Here is a 23,349-nt window from a genome sequence, read left to right on the forward strand (position 1 = left end):
GACTCACACTATTATGTTAAATCCACTATGGACTGGACTCTCACACTATTATGTTAGATCCACTATGGACTGGACTCTCACTATTATGTTAGATCCACTATGGACTGGACTCTCACTATTATGTTAGATCGCCTATGGACTGGACTCTCACTATTATGTTAGATCCACTATGGACTGGACTCACACTATTATGTTAGATCCACTATGGACTGGACTCTCACTATTATGTTAGATCCACTATGGACTGTACTCTCACTATTATGTTAGATCCACTATGGACTGGACTCTCACTATTATGTTAGATCCACTATGGACTGGACTCACACTATTATGTTAAATCCACTATGGACTGGACTCTCACACTATTATGTTAGATCCACTATGGAGTGGACTCTCATTAGTATGTTAGATCCACTATGGACTGGACTCTCACTATTATGTTAGATCCACTATGGACTGGACTCTCACTATTATGTTAGATCCACTATGGACTGGACTCTCACTATTATGTTAGATCCACTATGGACTGGACTCTCACTATTATGTTAGATCCACTATGGACTGGACTCTCACTATTATGTTAGATTCACCATGGACTGGACTCTCACTATTATGTTAGATTCACTATGGACTGGACTCTCACACTACTATGTTAGATCCACTATGGACTGGACTCTCACACTATTATGTTAGATCCACTATGGACTGGACTCTCACTATTATGTTGGATCTACTATGGACTGGACTTTAAAACTATTATGTTAGATCCACTATGGACTAGACTCACACTATTATGTTAGTTCCACTACGGACTGGACTTTAACACTATTATGTTAGATCCATTATGGACTGGACTCTCACTATTATGTTAGATCCACTATGGACTGGACTCTCATTATTATGTTAGATCCACTATGGACTGGACTCTCATTATTATGTTAGATCCACTATGGACTAGACTTTCACACTATTATGTTAGATCCACTATGGACTGGACTCTCACCATTATGTTAGATCCACTATGGACTGGACTCTCACCATTATGTTAGATCCACTATGGACTGGACTCTCACTATTATGTTAGATCCACTATGGACTAGACTTTCACACTATTATGTTAGATCCACTATGGACTGGACTCTCACTATTAAGTTAGATCCACTATGGACTAGACTTTCACACTATTATGTTAGATCCACCATGGACTGGACTCTCACACTATTATGTTAGATCCACTATGGACTAGACTTTCACACTATTATGTTAGATCCACTATGGACTGGACTCTCACCATTATGTTAGATCCACTATGGACTAGACTTTCACACTATTATGTTAGATCCACTATGGACTGGACTTCCACACTATTACATTAGATCCACTATGGACTGGACTCTCACCATTATGTTAGATCCACTATGGACTGGACTCTCACACTATTATGTTAGATCCACTATGGACTAGACTTTCACACTATTATGTTAGATCCACTATGGACTGGACTTCCACACTATTATGTTAGATCCACTATGGACTGGACTCTCACCATTATGTTAGATCCACTATGGACTGGACTCTCACACTATTATGTTAGATCCACTATGGACTAGACTTTCACACTATTATGTTAGATCCACTATGGACTGGACTTCCACACTATTATGTTAGATCCACTATGGACTGGACTCTCACTATTATGTTAGATCCACTATGGACTGGACTCTCACTATTATGTTAGATCCACTATGGACTGGACTCTCACTATTAAGTTAGATCCACTATGGACTAGACTTTCACACTATTATGTTAGATCCACCATGGACTGGACTCTCACACTATTATGTTAGATCCACTATGGACTGGACTCTCATTATTATGTTAGATCCACTATGGACTGGACTCTCACTATTATGTTAGATCCACTATGGACTGGACTCTCATTATTATGTTAGATCCACTATGGACTAGACTCTCATTATTATGTTAGATCCACTATGGACTGGACTCTCACTATTATGTTAGATCCAATATGGACTGGACTCTCACACTATTATGTTAGATCCACTATGGACTGGACTCTCACTATTATGTTAGATCCACTATGGGCTAGACTCTCACACTATTATGTTAGATCCACTATGGACTGGACTCTCATTATTATGTTAGATCCACTATGGATTGGACTCTTATTATTATGCTAAATCCACTATGGACTGGACTCTCACTATTATGTTGGATCTACTATGGACTGGACTTTAAAACTATTATGTTAGATCCACTATGGACTGGACTCTCACTATTATGTTAGATCCACTATGGACTGGACTCTCACTATTATGTTAGATCCACTATGGACTGGACTCTCATTATTATGTTAGATCCACTATGGACTGGACTCTCACACTATTATGTTAGATCCACTATGGACTGGACGTTAAAACTATTATGTTAGATCCACTATGGACTGGACTCTCACTATTATGTTAGATCCACTATGGACTGGACTCTCACTATTATGTTAGATCCACTATGGACTGGACTCTCACTATTATGTTAGATCCACTATGGACTGGACTCTCATTATTATGTTAGATCCACTATGGACTGGACTCTCACACTATTATGTTAGATCCACTATGGACTAGACTCTCACACTATTATGTTAGATCCACTATGGACTGGACTCTCACACTATTATGTTAGATCCACTATGGACTGGACTCTCACTATTATGTTAGATCCACTATGGACTGGACTCTCACTATTATGTTAGATCCACTATGGACTGGACTCTCATTATTATGTTAGATCCACTATGGACTGGACTCTCACACTATTATGTTAGATCCACTATGGACTGGACGTTAAAACTATTATGTTAGATCCACTATGGACTGGACTCTCATTATTATGTTAGATCCACTATGGAATGGACTCTCACTATTATGTTAGATCCACTATGGACTGGACTCTCACACTATTATGTTAGATCCACTATGGACTGGACTCTCATTATTATGTTAGATCCACTATGGAATGGACTCTCACACTATTATGTTAGATCCACTATGGACTGGACTCTCACTATTATGTTAGATCCACTATGGAATGGACTCTCACACTATTATGTTAGATCCACTATGGACTGGACTCTCACTATTATGTTAGATCCACTATGGACTGGACTCCCACTATTATGTTAGATCCACTATGGACTGGACTTTCACTATTATGTTAGATCCACTATGGACTGGACTCTTACACTATTATGTTAAATCCACTATGGACTGGACTCTAACTATTATGCTAGATCCACTATGGACTGGACTCTTATTATTATGCTAGATCCACTATGGACTGGACTCTCACTATTATGTTAGATCCACTATGGACTGGACTCTCACTATTATGTTAGATCCACTATGGACTGGACTCTCACACTATTATGTTAGATCCACTATGGACTGGACTCTCACACTATTATGTTAGATCCACTATGGACTGGACTCTCACTATTATGTTAGATCCACTATGGACTGGACTCTCACACTATTATGTTAGATCCACTATGGACTGGACTCTCACACTATTATGTTAGATCCACTATGGACTGGACTCTCACTATTATGTTAGATCCACTATGGACTGGACTCTCACACTATTATGTTAGATCCACTATGGACTGGACTCTCACACTATTATGTTAGATCCACTATGGACTGGACTCTCACACTATTATGTTAGATCCACTATGGACTGGACTCTCACACTATTATGTTAGATCCACTATGGACTGGACTCTCACACTATTATGTTAGATCCACTATGGACTGGACTCTCACTATTATGTTAGATCCACTATGGACTGGACTCTCACACTATTATGTTAGATCCACTATGGACTGGACTCTCACACTATTATGTTAGATCCACTATGGACTGGACTCTCACACTATTATGTTAGATCCACTATGGACTGGACTCTCACTATTATGTTAGATCCACTATGGACTGGACTCTCACTATTATGTTAGATCCACTATGGACTGGACTCTCACTATTATGTTAGATCCATTATGGACTGGACTTTCACACTATTATGTTAGATCCACTATGGACTGGACTTTCACACTATTATGTTAGATCCACTATGGACTGGACTCTCACTATTATGTTAGATCCACTATGGACTGGACTCCCACTATTATGTTAGATCCACTATGGACTGGACTTTCACTATTATGTTAGATCCACTATGGACTGGACTCTTACACTATTATGTTAAATCCACTATGGACTGGACTCTAACTATTATGCTAGATCCACTATGGACTGGACTCTTATTATTATGCTAGATCCACTATGGACTGGACTCTCACTATTATGTTAGATCCACTATGGACTGGACTCTCACTATTATGTTAGATCCACTATGGACTGGACTCTCACACTATTATGTTAGATCCACTATGGACTGGACTCTCACACTATTATGTTAGATCCACTATGGACTGGACTCTCACTATTATGTTAGATCCACTATGGACTGGACTCTCACACTATTATGTTAGATCCACTATGGACTGGACTCTCACACTATTATGTTAGATCCACTATGGACTGGACTCTCACTATTATGTTAGATCCACTATGGACTGGACTCTCACACTATTATGTTAGATCCACTATGGACTGGACTCTCACACTATTATGTTAGATCCACTATGGACTGGACTCTCACACTATTATGTTAGATCCACTATGGACTGGACTCTCACACTATTATGTTAGATCCACTATGGACTGGACTCTCACACTATTATGTTAGATCCACTATGGACTGGACTCTCACTATTATGTTAGATCCACTATGGACTGGACTCTCACACTATTATGTTAGATCCACTATGGACTGGACTCTCACACTATTATGTTAGATCCACTATGGACTGGACTCTCACACTATTATGTTAGATCCACTATGGACTGGACTCTCACTATTATGTTAGATCCACTATGGACTGGACTCTCACTATTATGTTAGATCCACTATGGACTGGACTCTCACTATTATGTTAGATCCATTATGGACTGGACTTTCACACTATTATGTTAGATCCACTATGGACTGGACTTTCACACTATTATGTTAGATCCACTATGGACTGGACTCTCACTATTATGTTAGATGGTTGTTGAGGACCACTTCTGTAGAGGATGATGTTCCACAGTCTGTTTGAGGTTTCTTCCTTTCTCCCTTCAACTGTCAGTTTTTGAACATATAAGCACCATGGTCCTAGAACTGATCCATGTGTGGAGTGCGTTGAGATAACTACCTGGTGAGGCCCTGATGCACTGTAGTCAACCTTGCTCTGGATCCAGGTGTCATTGAGGTATCCATTGGTGCTCCAAATGTAGCGCAGCCCGGAGGTCTCGTTGACAAATACCGTCAAGGTGATGTCTGAAGGTTCTGGAATCAACACATGAATGATGAACATGCTTTTAAACGGTTCCGTCACATCTTTGACCTTACTGTTGGCCGTCCATCCTGCAGCGTAGTGCCAGAACTCCAGACACGCTTGTTCCACAGCCTCCATGGACTCACTCTCGAGCTGAGCTTTTTGGGCTCCTTCAGACCCAAACGACCTGTAGAAAACAAAGTGGCCTCAAGCCAGAAGTAGAACAGCAATTCTTTTAAAATCTTAAAAAAAAACTTTTAGACACAAACACACAAAATATATGCAGTTTGTTACCAAGAGAGGACATGGTAGAGTGGTCTTTTTTTGGGACATGGTGGCCTTCGCTCTTCCCAGAAAGCCAGTCCCAGTCTAACCCTGAATCGGCTGGAGGGTTGTTCACCCACCCGCATGAATCTATTTCAAAGTCACAAAAACCTAGAAAAAACATTGGGATTAATATACAGTCAGAACTTCTTGATAGCGGCCAACACGTGTCACTCGCAGGGAAAAGTAGTGTTAGAACCTTTGTTTGGACCGGGGTCTGCAATCCATGACAAAAAACCTTCCTAATTGTCAGAAATCCCACTTTTTATGTTAAACATGCCTCACTGATGAGTATTTGTGAAGCACCATTTTGTTGAACTCATTATAGTTTGTTGACATGTCCAACTTTCTCCGGTGCTGCCACAGAAAGACATGTTTTATACCAGTGGTCCCCCAACTTTTTTTGCACCACAGACTGTTTTTTCTGTCTGCATTTTTTTCACTTGTGCCAAATAAATACAGCAAAAATAAGTGCATGAAAAATACAACTCACTAAAACGCTGAATTAGCGGGAGCTCTGGACTTGTTTCTTTGCAAGAATGATGAAAATAATAATAATAATACATTTTATTTGTAAAAAAAAAACAAAGCACTTTACGTTGAGCAAACAACCTCAAAGTGCCACAGTTTAAAAAAATAGTAATAATAATAATAATATCCATCCATCTTTTTCCGCTTATCCGAGGCCGCATCGCGGGGGCAACAGCCTAAGCAGGGAAACCCCGACTTCCTTCTCCCCAGCCACTGTGTCCAGCTCTTCCCGGGGGATCCCGAGGCGTTCCCAGGCCAGCCGGGAGACATAGTCTTCCCAATGTGTCCTGGGTCTTCCCCGTGGCCTCCTACCATGCCCTAAACACCTCACTAGGGAGGCGTTCGGGTGGCTTCCTCCCGGATGGCAGAACTTCTCACCCTATCTCTAAGGGAGAGACCCGAACTCATTTGGGCCGCTTGTACCCGTGATCTTATCCTTTTGGTCATGATCCAAAGCTCATGACCATAGGTGAGGATGGGAACGTAGATCGACCGGTAAATTGAGAGCTTTGCCTTCCGGCTCAGCTCCTTCTTCACCACAACAGATCGATACAACGTCAGCATTACTGAAGACGCCGCACCGATCCGCCTGTCGATCTCACCATCCACTCTTCCCTCACTCGTGAAAAAGACTCCGAGGTACTTGAACTCCTCCACTTGGGGCAGGGTCTCCTCCCCAACCCGGAGATGGCACTCCACCCTTTTCCGGGCTAGAACCATGGACTCGGACTTGGAGGTGCTGATTCTCATTCCGGTCGCTTCACACTCGGCTGCGAACCGATCCAGCGAGAGCTGAAGATCCCGGCCAGATGAAGTCATCCGGGCCACATCATCTGCAAAAAGCAGAGACCTAATCCTGCGGTTACCAAACCGGAACCCCTCAACGCCTTGACTGCGCCTAGAAATTCTGTCCATAAAAGTTATGAACAGAATGGGTGACAAAGGACAGCCTTGGCGGAGTCCAACCCTCACTGGAAACGTGTCCGACTTGCGGACCCAGCTCTGGTACTGATCAAACAGGGAGTGGACTATGTTCTGACACTGATCGTACAGGGAGCGGACCGCCACAATAAGACAGTTCGATACCCCATACTCTCTCGAATAATAATAATAAAAAGATAATAAAAATAAACAAAATATGAAACTAGAAACAGCCCAATAGCTAGAACTAGCATGCATATCTATAGAAAGGCTTTTTTTTAAACCAAGGGGTTTTAAGCCTTTTTTTAAAAGCATCCACAGTCTGAGGTGCCCTAAGGTGGTCAGGGAGCAGCGAAGCAGAAAGCCCGGTCTCCCATAGTTCCTAGCTTTGTCCTTGGAAGTTGGAGGAGGTTAGCCTGTTTGGAGCGGAGGTGTCGTGTGGAGGATTTGGGGGTGAGCAGTTCTTTGAGGTAGACGGGGGGCACTGGTGAGTTAGTAGGGAGATTTTGTATTCAACCCTGAGTGGAACAGGAAGCCAGTGAAGGGATTTGAGAGTTGGTGTGATGTGATGCAGATGGAACTCAATCAAATGTGCATTGTATCATGTCACAAAGTTATAACAAATATAACAAACGCAAATCCCAATAAGGAAATGTGTGTTGGCCCTGCGGGGAGGTGGCGACTTGTCCAGGGTGTACTCTGCCTTCCGCCCGATTGTAGCTGAGATAGGCGACAGCGCCCCCCGTGACCCCGAAATGGAATAAGCGGTAGAAAATGGATGGATGGTTATGCATCTACAAACAAGCTTATTGGTGTGTCAAGTGGGACGGGCCAAAGTTAAATCGGAGAAAAAGCACTTGGAAAAAAACCTACTCCCAAGCGGTCACTATGGTACCTGCATATAGTGACCACCTGTCCACAGCAACCACTTGGCCCGTCAACCTTGAGCGGTCGCCATAGCCGCCTTTTGGCTGTCCATTCTTGCAGTTTTAAAGGGGAACATTATCACAATTTCAAAAGGGTTAAAAACAATAAAAATCAGTTCCCAGTGGCTGGTTTTATTTTTCGAAGTTTTTTTCAAAATTCTATACCTCCCGGAATATCCCTAAAAAAAGCTTTAAAGTGCCTTATTTTCGCTATCTTCGAAACCACTGTCCATTTCCCTGTGACGTCATACAGTGCTGCCAATACAAACAACATGGCGGTTACCACAGCAAGATATAGCGACATTAGCTCGGATTCAGACTCGGATTTCAGCGGCTTAAGCGATTCAACAGATTACGCATGTATTGAAACAGATGGTCGGAGTATGGAGGCAGATAGCGAAAACGAAATTGAAGAAGAAACTGAAGCTATTGAGCGAATAGCTATTGACGCTATTCAGCCATAGCGTGGGTGTACCTAATGAAGTGGCCCATAGCATGGCTGCCTTATTAGCATCGCCGGTAAAATGTGCGGACCAAACGATCAGGACTTTCGCATCTTGTGACACTGGAGCAACTTAAATCCGTCGATTGGTAAGTGTTTGTTTCGCATTAAATGTGGGTGTCTAGTTTCAAATGTACATACAGCTAGCGTAAATAGCATGTTAGCATCGATTAGCGTAGCATGTTAGCCTCGATTAGCTGGCAGTCATGCTGCAACCAAATATGTCTGATTAGCACATAAGTCAACAACATCAACAAAACTCACCTTTGTGATTTTGTTGACTTAATGGTTGCAAATGCATCTGCAGGTTATCCATACATCTCTGTGCCATGTCTGTCTTAGCATCGCCGGTAAAATGTGGAGACACTCTGGAACATTCAATGGGGGTCTGGCGGCAGATTTCTTGCCAGTGGTGCAACTTGAATCCCTCCCTGAAATCATCGGTATGATGACGGGTGCGCGTGACGTCTCGGATTGTAGTGGACATTTTTTTCCAGCCCGATCTCAGCTATAAGTCGTCTGCTTTAATCCCATAATTACACAGTATTCTGGACATCTGTGTTGCTGAATCTTTTGCAATTTTTTCAATTAATAATGGAGACGTCAAAGAAGAAAGATGTAGGTGGGAAGCGGTGTATTGCAGCTGCCTTTAGCAACACAAACACAGCTGCTGTTTCCTTGTTTACATTCGGTTCTTGCCGTAGACATGAGCGGAGAGTTTGCGTCATTCCTCCTGCTTACCACCACCATCGTGTGAATGAATGATGGCTTCCCACTTCTCTGTGAGCGCTTCGAGTATCTAACAATAGAAAAGCGCGATATAAATCTAATCCATTATTATTATTATTACTCTGTGGAGGGAAAAAATAAATAAATCTCTGCCCGGCTGCTTTGCCTCGTGGAGAAGCCTGGCTTCCCTCGGAGACACTGGCGGTCACCACACCCGAGGCCACACCCCTCCGACTTTCAGGTACGACTACATAATCTCACTAAAACACTAGTAACACAATAAGCAGATAAGGGATTTTCCAGAATGATCCTGGCGGGTGTATTACCTCGGTGACGTCACGTTCTGACGTCATCGCTAAAAGACCGATGAACAGAAAGGCGTTTAATTTGCCAAAATTGACTCATTTAGAGTTCGGAAATCGGTTAAAAAGATACATGGTCTTGTTTCTGCAACATCAAGGTATATATTGACGCTTGCATAGGTTTGGTGATAATGTTCCCCTTTAAAGACAGCGTGGTGCTTTTTGCCTTACCTTCTGGAGGACACACTCCATTAAGAACAGCCAGGTCATCAATGGCGATATCTCTCCTCGGACCCTTCCCTGTCAGCGCTTCAAAAACCACCTGTAGTAGTATGTGGTATGTACAGTCAGTAACAGTTTTGCCCAGGGTCAAATGTTATAAATCTTGACTTGTAGTCCATCAATGTTTACCATGGACCCGCTGAGCAGTCTATACTTATCCCTACCTGATATGAGGAATGGGGGTTCAGGAGTGAGACTCTGCCGTGCCTCCAGTGGCTCCCTTGATCTCCGCTCCTGCTCCACAGCTGGACGAGGGCGCCAGCAGTTTGAAGGTGCACATTGAGCTCACCCACACCTCTTCCCTCCATGTAGAACCAGAACATCAAGCATTCACCGTGAGGTGGGGTGGGCTCCATCAGTGCCGTCGCTATTTTAACTCTGGACCCTGGGCGGTGTCGCCACAACTCAGCGCTCAGGTAATAACCTACAGGAGTGTTGGTTGACATTACTGGAGCTTATACAAGTAGTAGGAAAAAAACTCAATTGTGATCGACTTCTAACCATGCTCTGTTTCCAGGGTGTGATCCGTGCCAGGGCCGGAGGAGTTAGCGGGTCGAGACGCGCCTGTTGCCCGCTTCCAGCTGAAGTCTGCGGATGGAACCGGCTGCAAACCGCAGAGCGATCCTTGGAAGGTGCACTCACGCTCCGCTGGACAGGAGTCACCACTGTTGGACACTACCAGGTCATCTATGCAAATGGTTCCTTGACTTCCACCCACCACAGCTTCTATGATAAACTGGAGGACAGCAGAAAGAATTGAAAAAAATGGTGTCGGATACATGATTATTGTCAGAGTACTGCGGTTTTCAAAAGTATGAATTAAAATTCCAATTCCAAAATTGAAAAAAATTCAAGGGGTGGCACTTAAGGGACTTCTGCAGTGCTTTTTTTGTGGGCTCCTGGATCTGCCTGCCGGGAGCCTTTTGGCCATGGAGACCGGCTGCTGGGTCTCTGCCACATCGGAGTCCGTTTGGAGAGACTGGAGGAGATGTGGATGAAGAGACAGGGCTGCTGCACAGTGTCTTGGCTGAATGAGGGGGTATCGGACGCCTCGGTCTCCTTAGATGCGTCCTCGCTCATCCATGCGGACTGTTCCTTTGGGACTGTGCCACAAGGGGTGGCACTTTTGTGACGCCTAGGGAGCTTTTTTGTGAACTTCTAGATCTGCCTGCCGGGAGCCTTTTGGCCATGGAGATCGGCTGCTGGGTCTCTGCCACATCGGAGTCCGTTTGGAGAGACTGGAGGAGATGCGGCTGAAGAGACAGGGCTGCTGCACAGTGTCTTGGCTGAATGAGGGGGTATCGGACGCCTTGGTCTCTTTAGACGCGTCCTCGCTCATCCATGCGGACTGTTCCTTTGGGACTGTGCCACAAGGGGTGGCACTTTTGTGACGCCTGCGGAGCTTTTTGTGAACTTCTGGATCTGCCTGCCGGGAGCCTTTTGGCCATGGAGACCGGCTGCTGGGTCTCTGCCACATCGGAGTCCGTTTGGAGAGACCGGAGTAGACGCGATTGAAGAGACAGGGCTGCAGAGCTAGCGCTGAGCGCCGGGACGGACAAGCTTCACAGTGTCTTAGCTGAATGAGCAGGTATCGGGCACCCAGGTCTCCTGAGACGTATCCTGGCTCATCCATGCGGACTGGACACTGGCCGAGAGTTGGTGGATGGCCGAGTGTGGAGTCGGCTCTCTTGGTTGCTTTGTTGGGTCTGCTCCTGTCTCTGGCCATGCTCCCTCCACCCCAGCAGACAATGACGTGGAAAACCACAGAGGCCACCACAGTGGATATGTTTCTTTGCATTTTGTTGTTGTTTTACTTTTGTGTCTGTGTGTAGAAATGGCTGGTTGCATCAGCTCTTTGTGTTCTTTGATGTTTCCCTCTTACACACATGTTTTATGGGGGTTAGGCTCCGTCTTGAGCATCCTGTTTGAACTAATTAAAAAACTCCTGATTTTTAATAATCATGGACACCATATGCACACTGACCTGTATTGGTTTGTCACTGGAGAAGGTTAAATCCGCGAATCTCCATTTGTTTCCCTGAGTGCCAGTCCTCATCCACACAACAGTCTCTGCTTCACCCGGGTACTTTACGATGAACTTTAATGAACCTGGGAATCAAAACATTTCATCGTAGCCCAATTGTTTAGTTTTTTTTTTTGAGCGGAGTTACGATTAGTTTGAAAAAGGGTGCCTACCAATGCTGTTGCCAAAAATGTGGTAGTGGAAGCTGACGCAGACGACTGGACCCACGGTGAAGCCCACCAGTCTCGCTGCGGACGAGGTGTTGAGACCACTTTTGCTCGATATGAGCATGTAATAGCCTGTAAGAGACAGGAGAAAGCATGTTATTTATACATACACACACATACATATATATATATATATATATATATATATATATATATATATATATATATATATATATATATATATATATATATATATATATATAGTCGAGGTTCCTGTGGTTTACCCATTACAAAGTGCTCAATACTGGGGCAGAGCGGAATTTATGTTAGGTCAGGAATAAACACAGAGACTATTTCATCCCTACAAGCCTGTTTAGCAGGTTTCTCCCCCGAAAAGCAGAGAAACCTGAGAAAAAGGCTTGTAGGGATGAAATAGCCTCTGTTGTTTCCTGACCCAACGTATTTATATATATATATATATATATATATATATATATATATATATATATATATATATATATATATATATATATATATATATATATATATATATATATATATATATATATACATATATGTGTAGGTGTGGGAAAAATCACAAGACTACTTCATCTCTACAGAACTGTTTCATGAGGGGTTCCCTCAAGAAACAGTTCTGTAGAGATGAAGTAGTATTGGGATTTTTCCCACACCTATTTATTGCGCTCTACCACGGTATCCAGCACTATTCTCTGGAAAATCCAATCTAGACATATACACATATACACATATATATATACACAAATATATATATATATATATATATATATATACATATATATATATATACACATATATATATATATTTATATATATATATATATATACATATATATATACATACACATATACATATATATATACATATACATATATATACATGTATATATATACATATATACATATACATATATGCATATATATACACATATGCATATATATACATATACACATATACATATATGCATATATATACATATACACATATACATATATGCATATATATACATATATATACATATATGCATACATACATATATATACATATACATGTATATATACATATATACATATATGCATACATACATATATATACATATACATGTATATATACATATATACATACATATATATATATACACATATATATACATGTATATGTATATATATGTATGTATGCATATATGTATATATATGTATATATATGCATATATGTATATGTGTATATGTATATATATGCATATATGTATATGTGTATATGTATATATATATATATATATATACATGTATATATATACATACATATACATACATACATATATATATATATATACATACATTTACATACATACATATATATATATATACATATATATATATATATATATACATGTATATATATATATATATATATACACACAAGTGAGGATAAAGTTATCACATTTGTTTGGTTATGCCTGCTAACAACACAAACCATTGCCCACGATGTGATGTACGAAACTCTTTTTAGTCCGCTGCCAAAGCATGCTGGCGGTGTAGTCGTGGTACCAGGAACACGTGTCCTCCTCAAAGTCACAGGACAGCTGCTGTGGTCCTGCAGGTATGTCTCCCTCGGCACAGTTCTCAAAGCTGATGTCATCCAGCATCACATCCGTGGCTTTCCAAAATGGACAAGTGTATAAAAACTGGAGCTGTAGGAGTGAAATGTTTTTTTAATAAGGTGAGCCAAGACTGTGGTACTTTGGGAGATTAGTCGAATGAGTATTAAAGTGAGTCATTCTGTTTGGTATTCTCTGATTGATTGATTTTGAATAATGCACCTTACCACGACAACATGGGCTTGCTTTTTATCTTTTCCGATATTTCAACAAACCTTGTACTCGGCGGGACGATTCCCGATGACGGTTCGGGCATTGTGCCACTCCTCTGCCGAACTCACTGGAGTCGTCAGCAGATTGGTGTCCGTGTCTGTCCCTCTGACCAGGTTCACATGGATGGACGAGGACGATGTTGCTGAGTTTTCCTCATGAATATGATACCAGAAGCTAAAATCATGAAAAAGGACAAAGGAGACGATATCACCGACCGGTATAATCCATTGGTGTGTACATCCCAGCAGTACCTCATCTGACATCCCACAGCAGCCGTTGTCCCCACTAAATATTCCAAAAGGGCCTCATTTGTGGGAGAACAGCCTTGTTTTCCATCCAAAAACATGACGTGTCCTGTTGAAAGCATACAAAAAGGTATATTTTTTTTTAGGGGACGATACTATAGCACTGCACATACACTTTAGAGTAGCCGGTGTACAGCCTGCATAGCAGCATAGATTTCACATGAGCACACCCACATTCAATATGCGAGTGAATAGTTTCTGAGACCCATTATCCTGAACAGGGGTCCCCAAACTTTTTGACTCGGGGCCGCATTGGATTTAAACAATTTGGTTAGGGGCCAGGCTGTGAATATTTATATATATATATATATATACTACACGTACACACATACATACCTACATACATACATACAGACAAACATACATACATACCTACATACATACAGTGGGGCAAAAAAGTATTTAGTCAGCCAGCGATTGTGCAAGTTCTCCCACTTCAAATGATGACAGAGGTCTGTCATTTTCATCATAGGTACACTTCAACTGGGAGAGACAGAATCCAGGAATTCACATTGTAGGAATTTTAAAGAATTTATTTGTAAATTATGGTGGAAAATAAGTATTTGGTCAACCATTCAAAGCTCTCACTGATGGAAGGAGGTTTTGACTCCAAATCTCACGATACATGGCCCCATTCATTCTTTCCTTAACACGGATCAATCGTCCTGTCCCCTTAGCAGAAAAACAGCCCCAAAGCATGATGTTTCCACCCCCATGCTTCATAGTAGGTATGGTGTTCTTGGGATGCAACTCAGTATTCTTCTTCCTCCAAACACCAGGAGTTGAGTTTATACCAAAATGGATACATGGATGATACAGCAGAGGATTGGGAGAATGTCATGTGGTCAGATGAAACCAAAATAGAACTTTTTGGTATAAACTCAACTCCTGGTGTTTGGAAGAAGAAGAATACTGAGTTGTATCCCAAGAACACCACACCTACTGTGAAGCATGGGGGTGGAAACATCATGCTTTGGGGCTGTTTTTCTGCTAAGGGGACAGGACGATTGATCCGTGTTAAGGAAAGAATGAATGGGGCCATGTATCCTGAGATTTGGAGCTCGTCGTGTTTGGAGGAAGAAGAATACTGAGTTGCATCCCATAAATATATATATATGTATATATATATATATATGTATATATATATATATATATATATATATATATATATATATATATATATATATATATATATATATGTATATAATACACACAGTACAGACACACCTCCTCATTTAATGGTTTTCTTTAATTTCATGACTATTTACATTGTAGAATGTCACTGAAGGCATCAAAACTATGAATGAACACATTTGGAGTTATGTACTTAACAAAAAAAGGTGAAATAACTGAAAACATGTTTTGTATTTTAGTATCTTCAAAATAGCCACCCTTTGCTCTGATTACTGCTTTGCACACCTGTGAAGTGAAAACCATTTCAGGTGACTACCTCTTGAAGCTCACCGGAGGTCAGTGCAATGGACGTTGTGTGGATCTAACATAATAGTGTGAGAGTCCAGTCCATAGTGGATCTAACATAATAGTGTGAGAGTCCAGTCCATAGTGGATCTAGCATAATAGTGTGAGAGTCCAGTCCATAGTGGATCTAACATAATAGTGTGAGAGTCCAGTCCATAGTGGATCTAACATAATAGTGTGAGAGTCCAGTCCATAGTGGATCTAACATAATAGTGTGAGAGTCCAGTCCATAGTGGATCTAACATAATAGTGGGAGAGTCCAGTCCATAGTGGATCTAACATAATAGTGAGAGTCCAGTCCATAGTGGATCTAACATAATAGTGAGAGTCCAGTCCATAGTGGATCTAACATAATAGTGTGAGAGTCCAGTCCATAGTGGATCTAACATAATAGTGAGAGTCCAGTCCATAGTGGATCTAACATAATAGTGAGAGTCCAGTCCATAGTGGATCTTATATAAAAGTGAGAGAGTCCAGTCCATAGTGGATCTAACATAATAATGTGAGAGTCCAGTCCATAGTGGATCTAACATAATAATGTGAGAGTCCAGTCCATAGTGGATCTAACATAATAGTGTGAGAGTTCAGTCCATAGTGGATCTAACATAATAGTGAGAGTCCAGTCCATAGTGGATCTTATATAAAAGTGAGAGAGTCCAGTCCATAGTGGATTTAACATAATAGTGTGAGAGTCAAGTCCATAGTGGATCTAACATAATAGTGAGAGTCCAGTCCATAGTGGATCTAACATAATAGTGTTAGAGTCCAGTCCATAGTGGATCCAACATAATAATGAGAGTCCAGTCCATAGTGGATCCAACATTATAGTGTGAGAGTCCAGTCCATAGTGGATCTAACATAATAGTGTGAGAGTCAAGTCCATAGTGGATTAAACTTAATACTGAGAGAGTCCAGTCCATAGTGGATCTAACATAATAGTGAGAGTCCAGTCCATAGTGGATCCAACATAATAGTGAGAGTCCAGTCCATAGTGGATCTAACATAATAGTGAGAGTCCAGTCCATAGTGGATCTTATATAAAAGTGAGAGAGTCCAGTCCATAGAGGATTTAACATAATAGCGAGAGTCCAGTCCATAGTGGATCTAACATAATAGTGAGAGTCCGGTCCATAGTGGATCTAACATAATAATGTGAGTCCAGTCCATAGTGGATCTAACATAATAATGTGAGAGTCCAGTCCATAGTGGATCTAACATAATAGTGAGAGAGTCCAGTCCATAGTGGATCTAACATAATAGTGTGAGAGTTCAGTCCATAGTGGATGTAACATAATAGTGAGAGTCCAGTCCATAGTGGATCTTATATAAAAGTGAGAGAGTCCAGTCCATAGTGGATCTAACATAATAGTGTGAGAGTCAAGTCCATAGTGGATCTAACATAATAGTGAGAGTCCAGTCCATAGTGGATCTAACATAATAGTGTTAGAGTCCAGTCCATAGTGGATCCAACATAATAATGAGAGTCCAGTCCATAGTGGATCCAACATTATAGTGTGAGAGTCCAGTCCATAGTGGATCTAACATAATAGTGTGAGAGTCAAGTCCATAGTGGATTAAACTTAATACTGAGAGAGTCCAGTCCATAGTGGATCTCACATAATAGCGAGAGTCCATTCCATAGTGGATCTAACATAATAGTGAGAGTCCAGTCCATAGTGGATCCAACATAATAGTGAGAGTCCAGTCCATAGTGGATCTAACATAATAGTGAGAGTCCAGTCCATAGTGGATCCAACATAATAGTGAGAGTCCAGTCCATAGTGGATCCAACATAATAGTGAGAGTCCAGTCCATAGTGGATCCAACATAATAGTGAGAGTCCAGTCCACAGTGGGGCCAGCATCTTTACCAATCCAATGTCAAATAAATCTGTTGATTTCAAAGTTAAAGTACCAATAAAAGTTACACACACACACGGTTTGGTGAATGAATGTCTGATTCTGATTTACCTCTGCATTTGACCCATCCCCTTGTTCGACCCCCTGGGAGGTGAGGGGAGCAGTGAGCAGCAGCAGTGGCCGCACCCGGGAGTCATTTTGGTGATTTAACCCCCAATTCCAACCCTTGATGCTGAGTGCCAAGCAGAGAGGTAATGGCTCCCATTCATATAGTCTTTGCTATGACTCAGCCGGGGTTTGAACTCGCGACCTACCCATCTCAGGGCGGACACTCTAACCACTAGGCCACTGAGCAGGTCAAAAATGTCAAAGGTCAAGAAGATCTTCTATACTTTACAGAATAAAAGTGTACAGTAGAATAGACACTGTAGAAATGAAAGCGGTAACATGGCAGTAAACGAGTTGGACGATGTCGTGTTTACCCCATGGACTCCCTGTGGTGTGGTCCTGTCCAGGGAGCGAGGTGACGTTGGCCCTCTCTCGCCTCCACGTGAAGCCAGTGCTGCTGCTGCCGCTCTTCCAGCCACACGAGTGAAGCTCGAAACCACAAGAACCTTCAGTGAGAGAACACATTTAGCAGTTGACCTCTTTAGAAATCGGGTGGTCTGCGGACTTACCGCAGAAAACCTTGTCAGAAGCGTTCTGGCAGTCTTCCTTCAAACGGAACCCCGGTCCGGGGGGAAGACCTTGTCCGGTCGCACATTCAAACCGCTTGTCAGCACGCGAGCTCACGCCGACAAAATACACTGTGAGGGATTGATGTACATAATTAAAGGGGAACATTATCACTAAACCTATGCAAGAGTCAATATATACCTTGATGTGGCAGAAAAAAGACCATGTATTTTTTTAACCAATTTCCGAACTCTAAATGGGTGAATTTTGGCGAATTAAACGCCTTTCTGTTTATCGGTCTTTTAGCGATGACGTCAGAACGTGACGTCACCGAGGTAACACACCCGCCATTTTCATTTTCACATTACAAACACCGGCTCTCAGCTCTGTTATTTTCCGTTTTTTGGAACCTTGGAGACATCATGCCTGGTGGGTGTGTTGTCGGAGGGTGTAACAACACTAACAGGGAGGGATTCAAGTTGCACCACTGGCAAGAAATATGCCGCCAGACCCCCATTGAATGTACCAGAGTGTCTTCACATTTGAGCGGCGATGCTAAGACAGACATGGCACAGAGATGTATGGATAACCTGCAGATGCATTTGCAACCATTAAGTCAACAAAATCACAAAGGTGAGTTTTGTGGATGTTGTTGACTTATGTGCTAATCAGACATATTTGGTTGCAGCATGACTGCCAGCTAATCGATGCTAACATGCTACGCTAATCGATGCTAACATGCTATTTAGGCTACCTGTATGTACATTTGAAACTAGATACCCACATTTAAAGCGAAACAAACACTTACCAATCGACAAATTTAAGTTGCTCCAGTGTCACAAGATGCGAAAGTCCTGATCGTTTGGTCCGCACATTTTACCGGCGATGCTAATAAGGCAGCCATGCTATGGGCCACTTCATTAGGTACACCCATGCTATGGCTGAATAGCGTCAATAGCTATTCGCTCAATAGCTTCAATTTCTTCTTCAATTTCGTTTCCGCTATCTGCCTCCATACTCTGACCATCTGTTTCAATACATGCGTCATCTGTTGAATCGCTTAAGCCGCTGAAATCCGAGTCTGAATCCGAGCTAATGTCGCTATATCTTGCTGTGGTAACCGCCATGTTGTTTGTATTGGCAGCACTGTATGACATCACAGGGAAATGGACGGGTGGTTTCGAAGATAACGAAAATAAGGCACTTTAAAGCTTTATTTAGGGATATTCCGGGACCGGTAAAATTTTGAATAAAACTTCAAAAAATACAACAAGCCACTGGGAATTGATTTTTATTGTTTTTAACCCTTTTCAATCAATCAATCAATGTTTACTTATATAGCCCTAAATCACTAGTGTCTCAAAGGGCTGCACAAACCACTACCACATCCTCGGTAGGCCCACATAAGGGCAAGGAAAACTCACACCCAGTGGGACGTCGGTGACAATGATGACTATGAGAACCTTGGAGAGGAGGAAAGCAATGGATGTCGAGCGGGTCTAACATGATACTGTGAAAGTTCAATCCATAATGGATCCAGCACAGCAGCGAGAGTCCATGCATCCAAAATGGATACATGGATGATACAGCAGAGGATTGGGAGAATGTCATGTGGTCAGATGAAACAAAAATAAAAGTTTTTGGTATAAACTCAACTCGTCGTGTTTGGAGGAAGAAGAATACTGAGTTGTATTTCAAGAACACCACACCTACTGTGAAGCATGGGGGTGGAAACATCATGCTTTGGGGCTGTTTTTCTGCTAAGGGGACAGGACGATTGATCCGTGTTAAGGAAAGAATGAATGGGGCCATGTATCCTGAGATTTTGAGCCAAAACCTCCTTCCATCAGTGAGAGCTTTGAATGGTTGACCAAATACTTATTTTCCACCATAATTTACAAATAAATTCTTTAAAATTCCTACAATGTGAATTCCTGGATTTTTTTTCTTACATTCTGTCTCTCCCAGTTGAAGTGTACCTATGATGAAAATGACAGACCTCTGTCATCATTTGAAGTGGGAGAACTTGCACAATCGCTGGCTGACTAAATACTTTTTTGCCCAACTGTACATTCATACACACATACATAACTACATACACACACATACATACATTCATACAATTGGGGGTTAAATCAACAAAAATTATTCCCGGGCGTGGCACCGCTACAGCCCACTGCTCTCCTCACCTCCCAGTGGGTGAACAAGGGGATGTCTCCCAAATGTGTAACATGTTGGATTCATTGAATGATGCAATTTATTGAACTTTGTGCTGATCAGAGGTCTGTCTGCTCTGTGTTCCAGGCAAATTAGGAGACCTGATCAAGGCATACATACATACAACCAGAACCGGAGGGTGTGTTCCAACTATTGTGGGATCACACTCCTCCGCCTTCCCAGGAAGGTTTATTCAGGTGTACTGGAGAGGAGGCTACGCCGGATAGTCCAACCTCGGATTCAGGAGGAACAGTGTGGTTTTCGTCCTGGTCCTGGAACTGTGGACCAGCTCTATACTCTGGGCAGGGTTCTTGAGGGTGCATGGGAGTTTGCCCAACCAGTCTACATGTGCTTTGTGGACTTGGAGAAGGCATTGGACCGTGTCCCTCGGGAAGTCCAGTGGGGAGTGCTCAGAGAGTATGGGGTATCGGACTGTCTGATTGTGGCGGTCCGCTCCCTGTATGATCAGTGTCAGAGCTTGGTCCGCATTGCCGGCAGTAAGTCGGACACATTTCCAGTGAGGGTTGGACTCCGCCAAGGCTGTCCTTTGTCACCCATTCTGTTCATAACTTTTACGGACAGAATTTCTAGGCGCAGTCAAGGCATTGAGGGGTTCCGGTTTGGTGACCGCAGGATTAGGTCTCTGCTTTTTGCAGATGATGTGGTCCTGATGGCTTCATCTGACCGGGATCTTCAGCTCTCACTGGATCGGTTCGCAGCCGAGTGTGAGGCAACTGGGATGAGAATCAGCACCTCCAAGTCCATGGTTCCCGTCCAGGAAAGGGAGGAGTGCCATCTCCGGGTTGGGGAGGAGACCCTGCCCCAAGTGGAGGAGTTCAAGTACCTAGGAGTCTTGTTCACGAGTGAGGGAAGAGTGGATGGTGAGATCGACAGGTGGATCGGTGCGGCGTCTTCAGTGATGCGGACGCTGTATCGATCCGTTGTGGTCCGGAAGGCAAAGCTCTCAATTTACTGGTCAATCTACGTTCTCATCCTCACCTATGGTCATGAGCTTTGGGTCATGACTGAAAGGACAAGATCACGAGTATAAGCGGCCCAAATGAGTTTCCTCCGCCGTGTGGTGGGTCTCTCCCTTAGAGATAGGGTGAGAAGCTCTGCCATCCGGGAGGAACTCAAAGTAAAGCCGCTGCTCCTCCACATGGAGAGGAGCCAGATGAGGTGGTTCGGGCATCTGGTCAGGATGCCACCCGAACACCTTCCAAGGGAGGTGTTTAAGGCACGTCCAACTGGTAGGACCCCACCGGTAAGACCCAGGACACGTTGCGAAGACTATGCCTACCGGCTGGCCTGGGAACGCCTCGGGATCCCGTAGGACAGGGGTCGGGAACCTTTTCGGCTGAGAGAGCCATGAAAGCCAAATATTTTAAAATGTATTTCCGTGAGAGCCCTATATTATTTTTTAACACTGAATACAATTGTCAGGTTCAAACATTGATGACATCTATGAAACAGACAAGAAGCAAGGAATTAAACAGAGACAGGATTCAATTTAGCTCAATGAGGAGAAACACAGACTTGTACCCTTCTACAGTGTCGCCCCACGCTCTGACAAGAGAATTCTATTCCTCCTCTTTTATTTGGACTTTCCCTGATTACAACAACTAAATACGTGTATCTTTTAATCTCTTTAATAACATTGTTATCCTGAAAGTAAGCAATAATAAATAAAATACTTTTGACCAAAAATGCGACATCTTGAACGGGTGCGATAGAAACGGATGGATGGATTAAAATGCCTGAGTATGTTTTATATTTTGAACGTCATTTTTAACACTGTGATTACCAGCAGAATTATTCATTACTTATCGTGTTAAGCAATGTCAGCTAAGATTTATCTGAGAGCCAGATGCGGTCATCAAAAGAGCCACATCTGGCTCTAGAGCCATAGGTTCCCTACCCCTGCCCTAGGAGGAGCTGGACGAAGTGGCTGGGCAGAGGGAAGTCTGGGCTTCCCTGCTTAGGCTGCTGCCCTCGTGACCTGACCTCGGATAAACAGACGAAGATGGATGGATGATCAAGGCATGAAAAATGCGATCATTTGTTTGTTTAAACGGAAGCCCCATTCGGGAGAAGTTTATGCTAACCTGCTTTCAGAAAAGTGACTGAATAAACCAACGCTGCTGCGTTTCAACATTAACAGAAGTGTCTCTGGGAGGTTGCTTTGTGCCTGAGCATCACTATACATACATATATACATACATATATACACACCTACATACACACATACGTAGAGTTCATCCGACAATACAGTGACGAGTGAGCAGTGTGCAGGTATATCAGTCACTATCCCAACATTGCACTCCTTATTATTAAAGTCCGCCCTGCCTATGGTAAAGGACTCCACAGGAGTCCTCTGCCATAGGCAAGGACCCTATTGTATCTCCTGCGTTTTATTATTCTTTCTGTTATGCTGATGACACCCAACTCTACATGCCCCTAAAGCTGACCAACACGCCGGATTGTAGTCAGTTGGGAGCGTGTCTTAATGAAATTAAACAATGGATGTCCGCTAACTTTTTGCAACTTAATGCCAAAAAAACGGAAATGCTGATTATCGGTCCTGCTAGACACCGACCTCTATTTAATAATACAACTTTAACATTTGACAACCAAATAATAAAACAAGGTGACTCTGTAAAAAATCTGGGTATTATCTTCGACCCAACTCTCTCCTTTGAGTCACACATTAAAAGCGTTACTAAAACGGCCTTCTTTCA

The 23,349-nt window shown here is 42.5% G+C and overlaps 1 protein-coding gene across 1 annotated transcript in view; it reads right to left on the reverse strand.

Moving 5' to 3' along the window:
- si:ch211-106h4.4 (MAM and LDL-receptor class A domain-containing protein 1) overlaps positions 1-23,349 on the reverse strand; it is a 208,028-nt gene that overhangs the window by 101,390 nt on the left and 83,289 nt on the right. The window contains exons 3-15 of the mRNA XM_061921077.1: positions 18,397-18,525; positions 18,202-18,333; positions 14,328-14,430; positions 14,079-14,250; positions 13,680-13,896; positions 12,173-12,298; positions 11,961-12,085; positions 10,478-10,712; positions 10,141-10,400; positions 9,926-10,016; positions 5,754-5,894; positions 5,534-5,665; positions 5,337-5,470 (exon numbers count right to left, since the gene is read on the reverse strand). Of these exons, the coding sequence (XP_061777061.1) occupies positions 5,337-5,470; positions 5,534-5,665; positions 5,754-5,894; positions 9,926-10,016; positions 10,141-10,400; positions 10,478-10,712; positions 11,961-12,085; positions 12,173-12,298; positions 13,680-13,896; positions 14,079-14,250; positions 14,328-14,422 (1,728 nt within the window). The 5' untranslated portion in view covers positions 14,423-14,430; positions 18,202-18,333; positions 18,397-18,525. The remainder of the gene's footprint in view (positions 1-5,336; positions 5,471-5,533; positions 5,666-5,753; positions 5,895-9,925; positions 10,017-10,140; positions 10,401-10,477; positions 10,713-11,960; positions 12,086-12,172; positions 12,299-13,679; positions 13,897-14,078; positions 14,251-14,327; positions 14,431-18,201; positions 18,334-18,396; positions 18,526-23,349) is intronic.

This window comes from Nerophis ophidion, linkage group LG14 (assembly GCF_033978795.1).
Source record: "Nerophis ophidion isolate RoL-2023_Sa linkage group LG14, RoL_Noph_v1.0, whole genome shotgun sequence".
Classification (NCBI taxonomy): domain Eukaryota; kingdom Metazoa; phylum Chordata; class Actinopteri; order Syngnathiformes; family Syngnathidae; genus Nerophis; species Nerophis ophidion.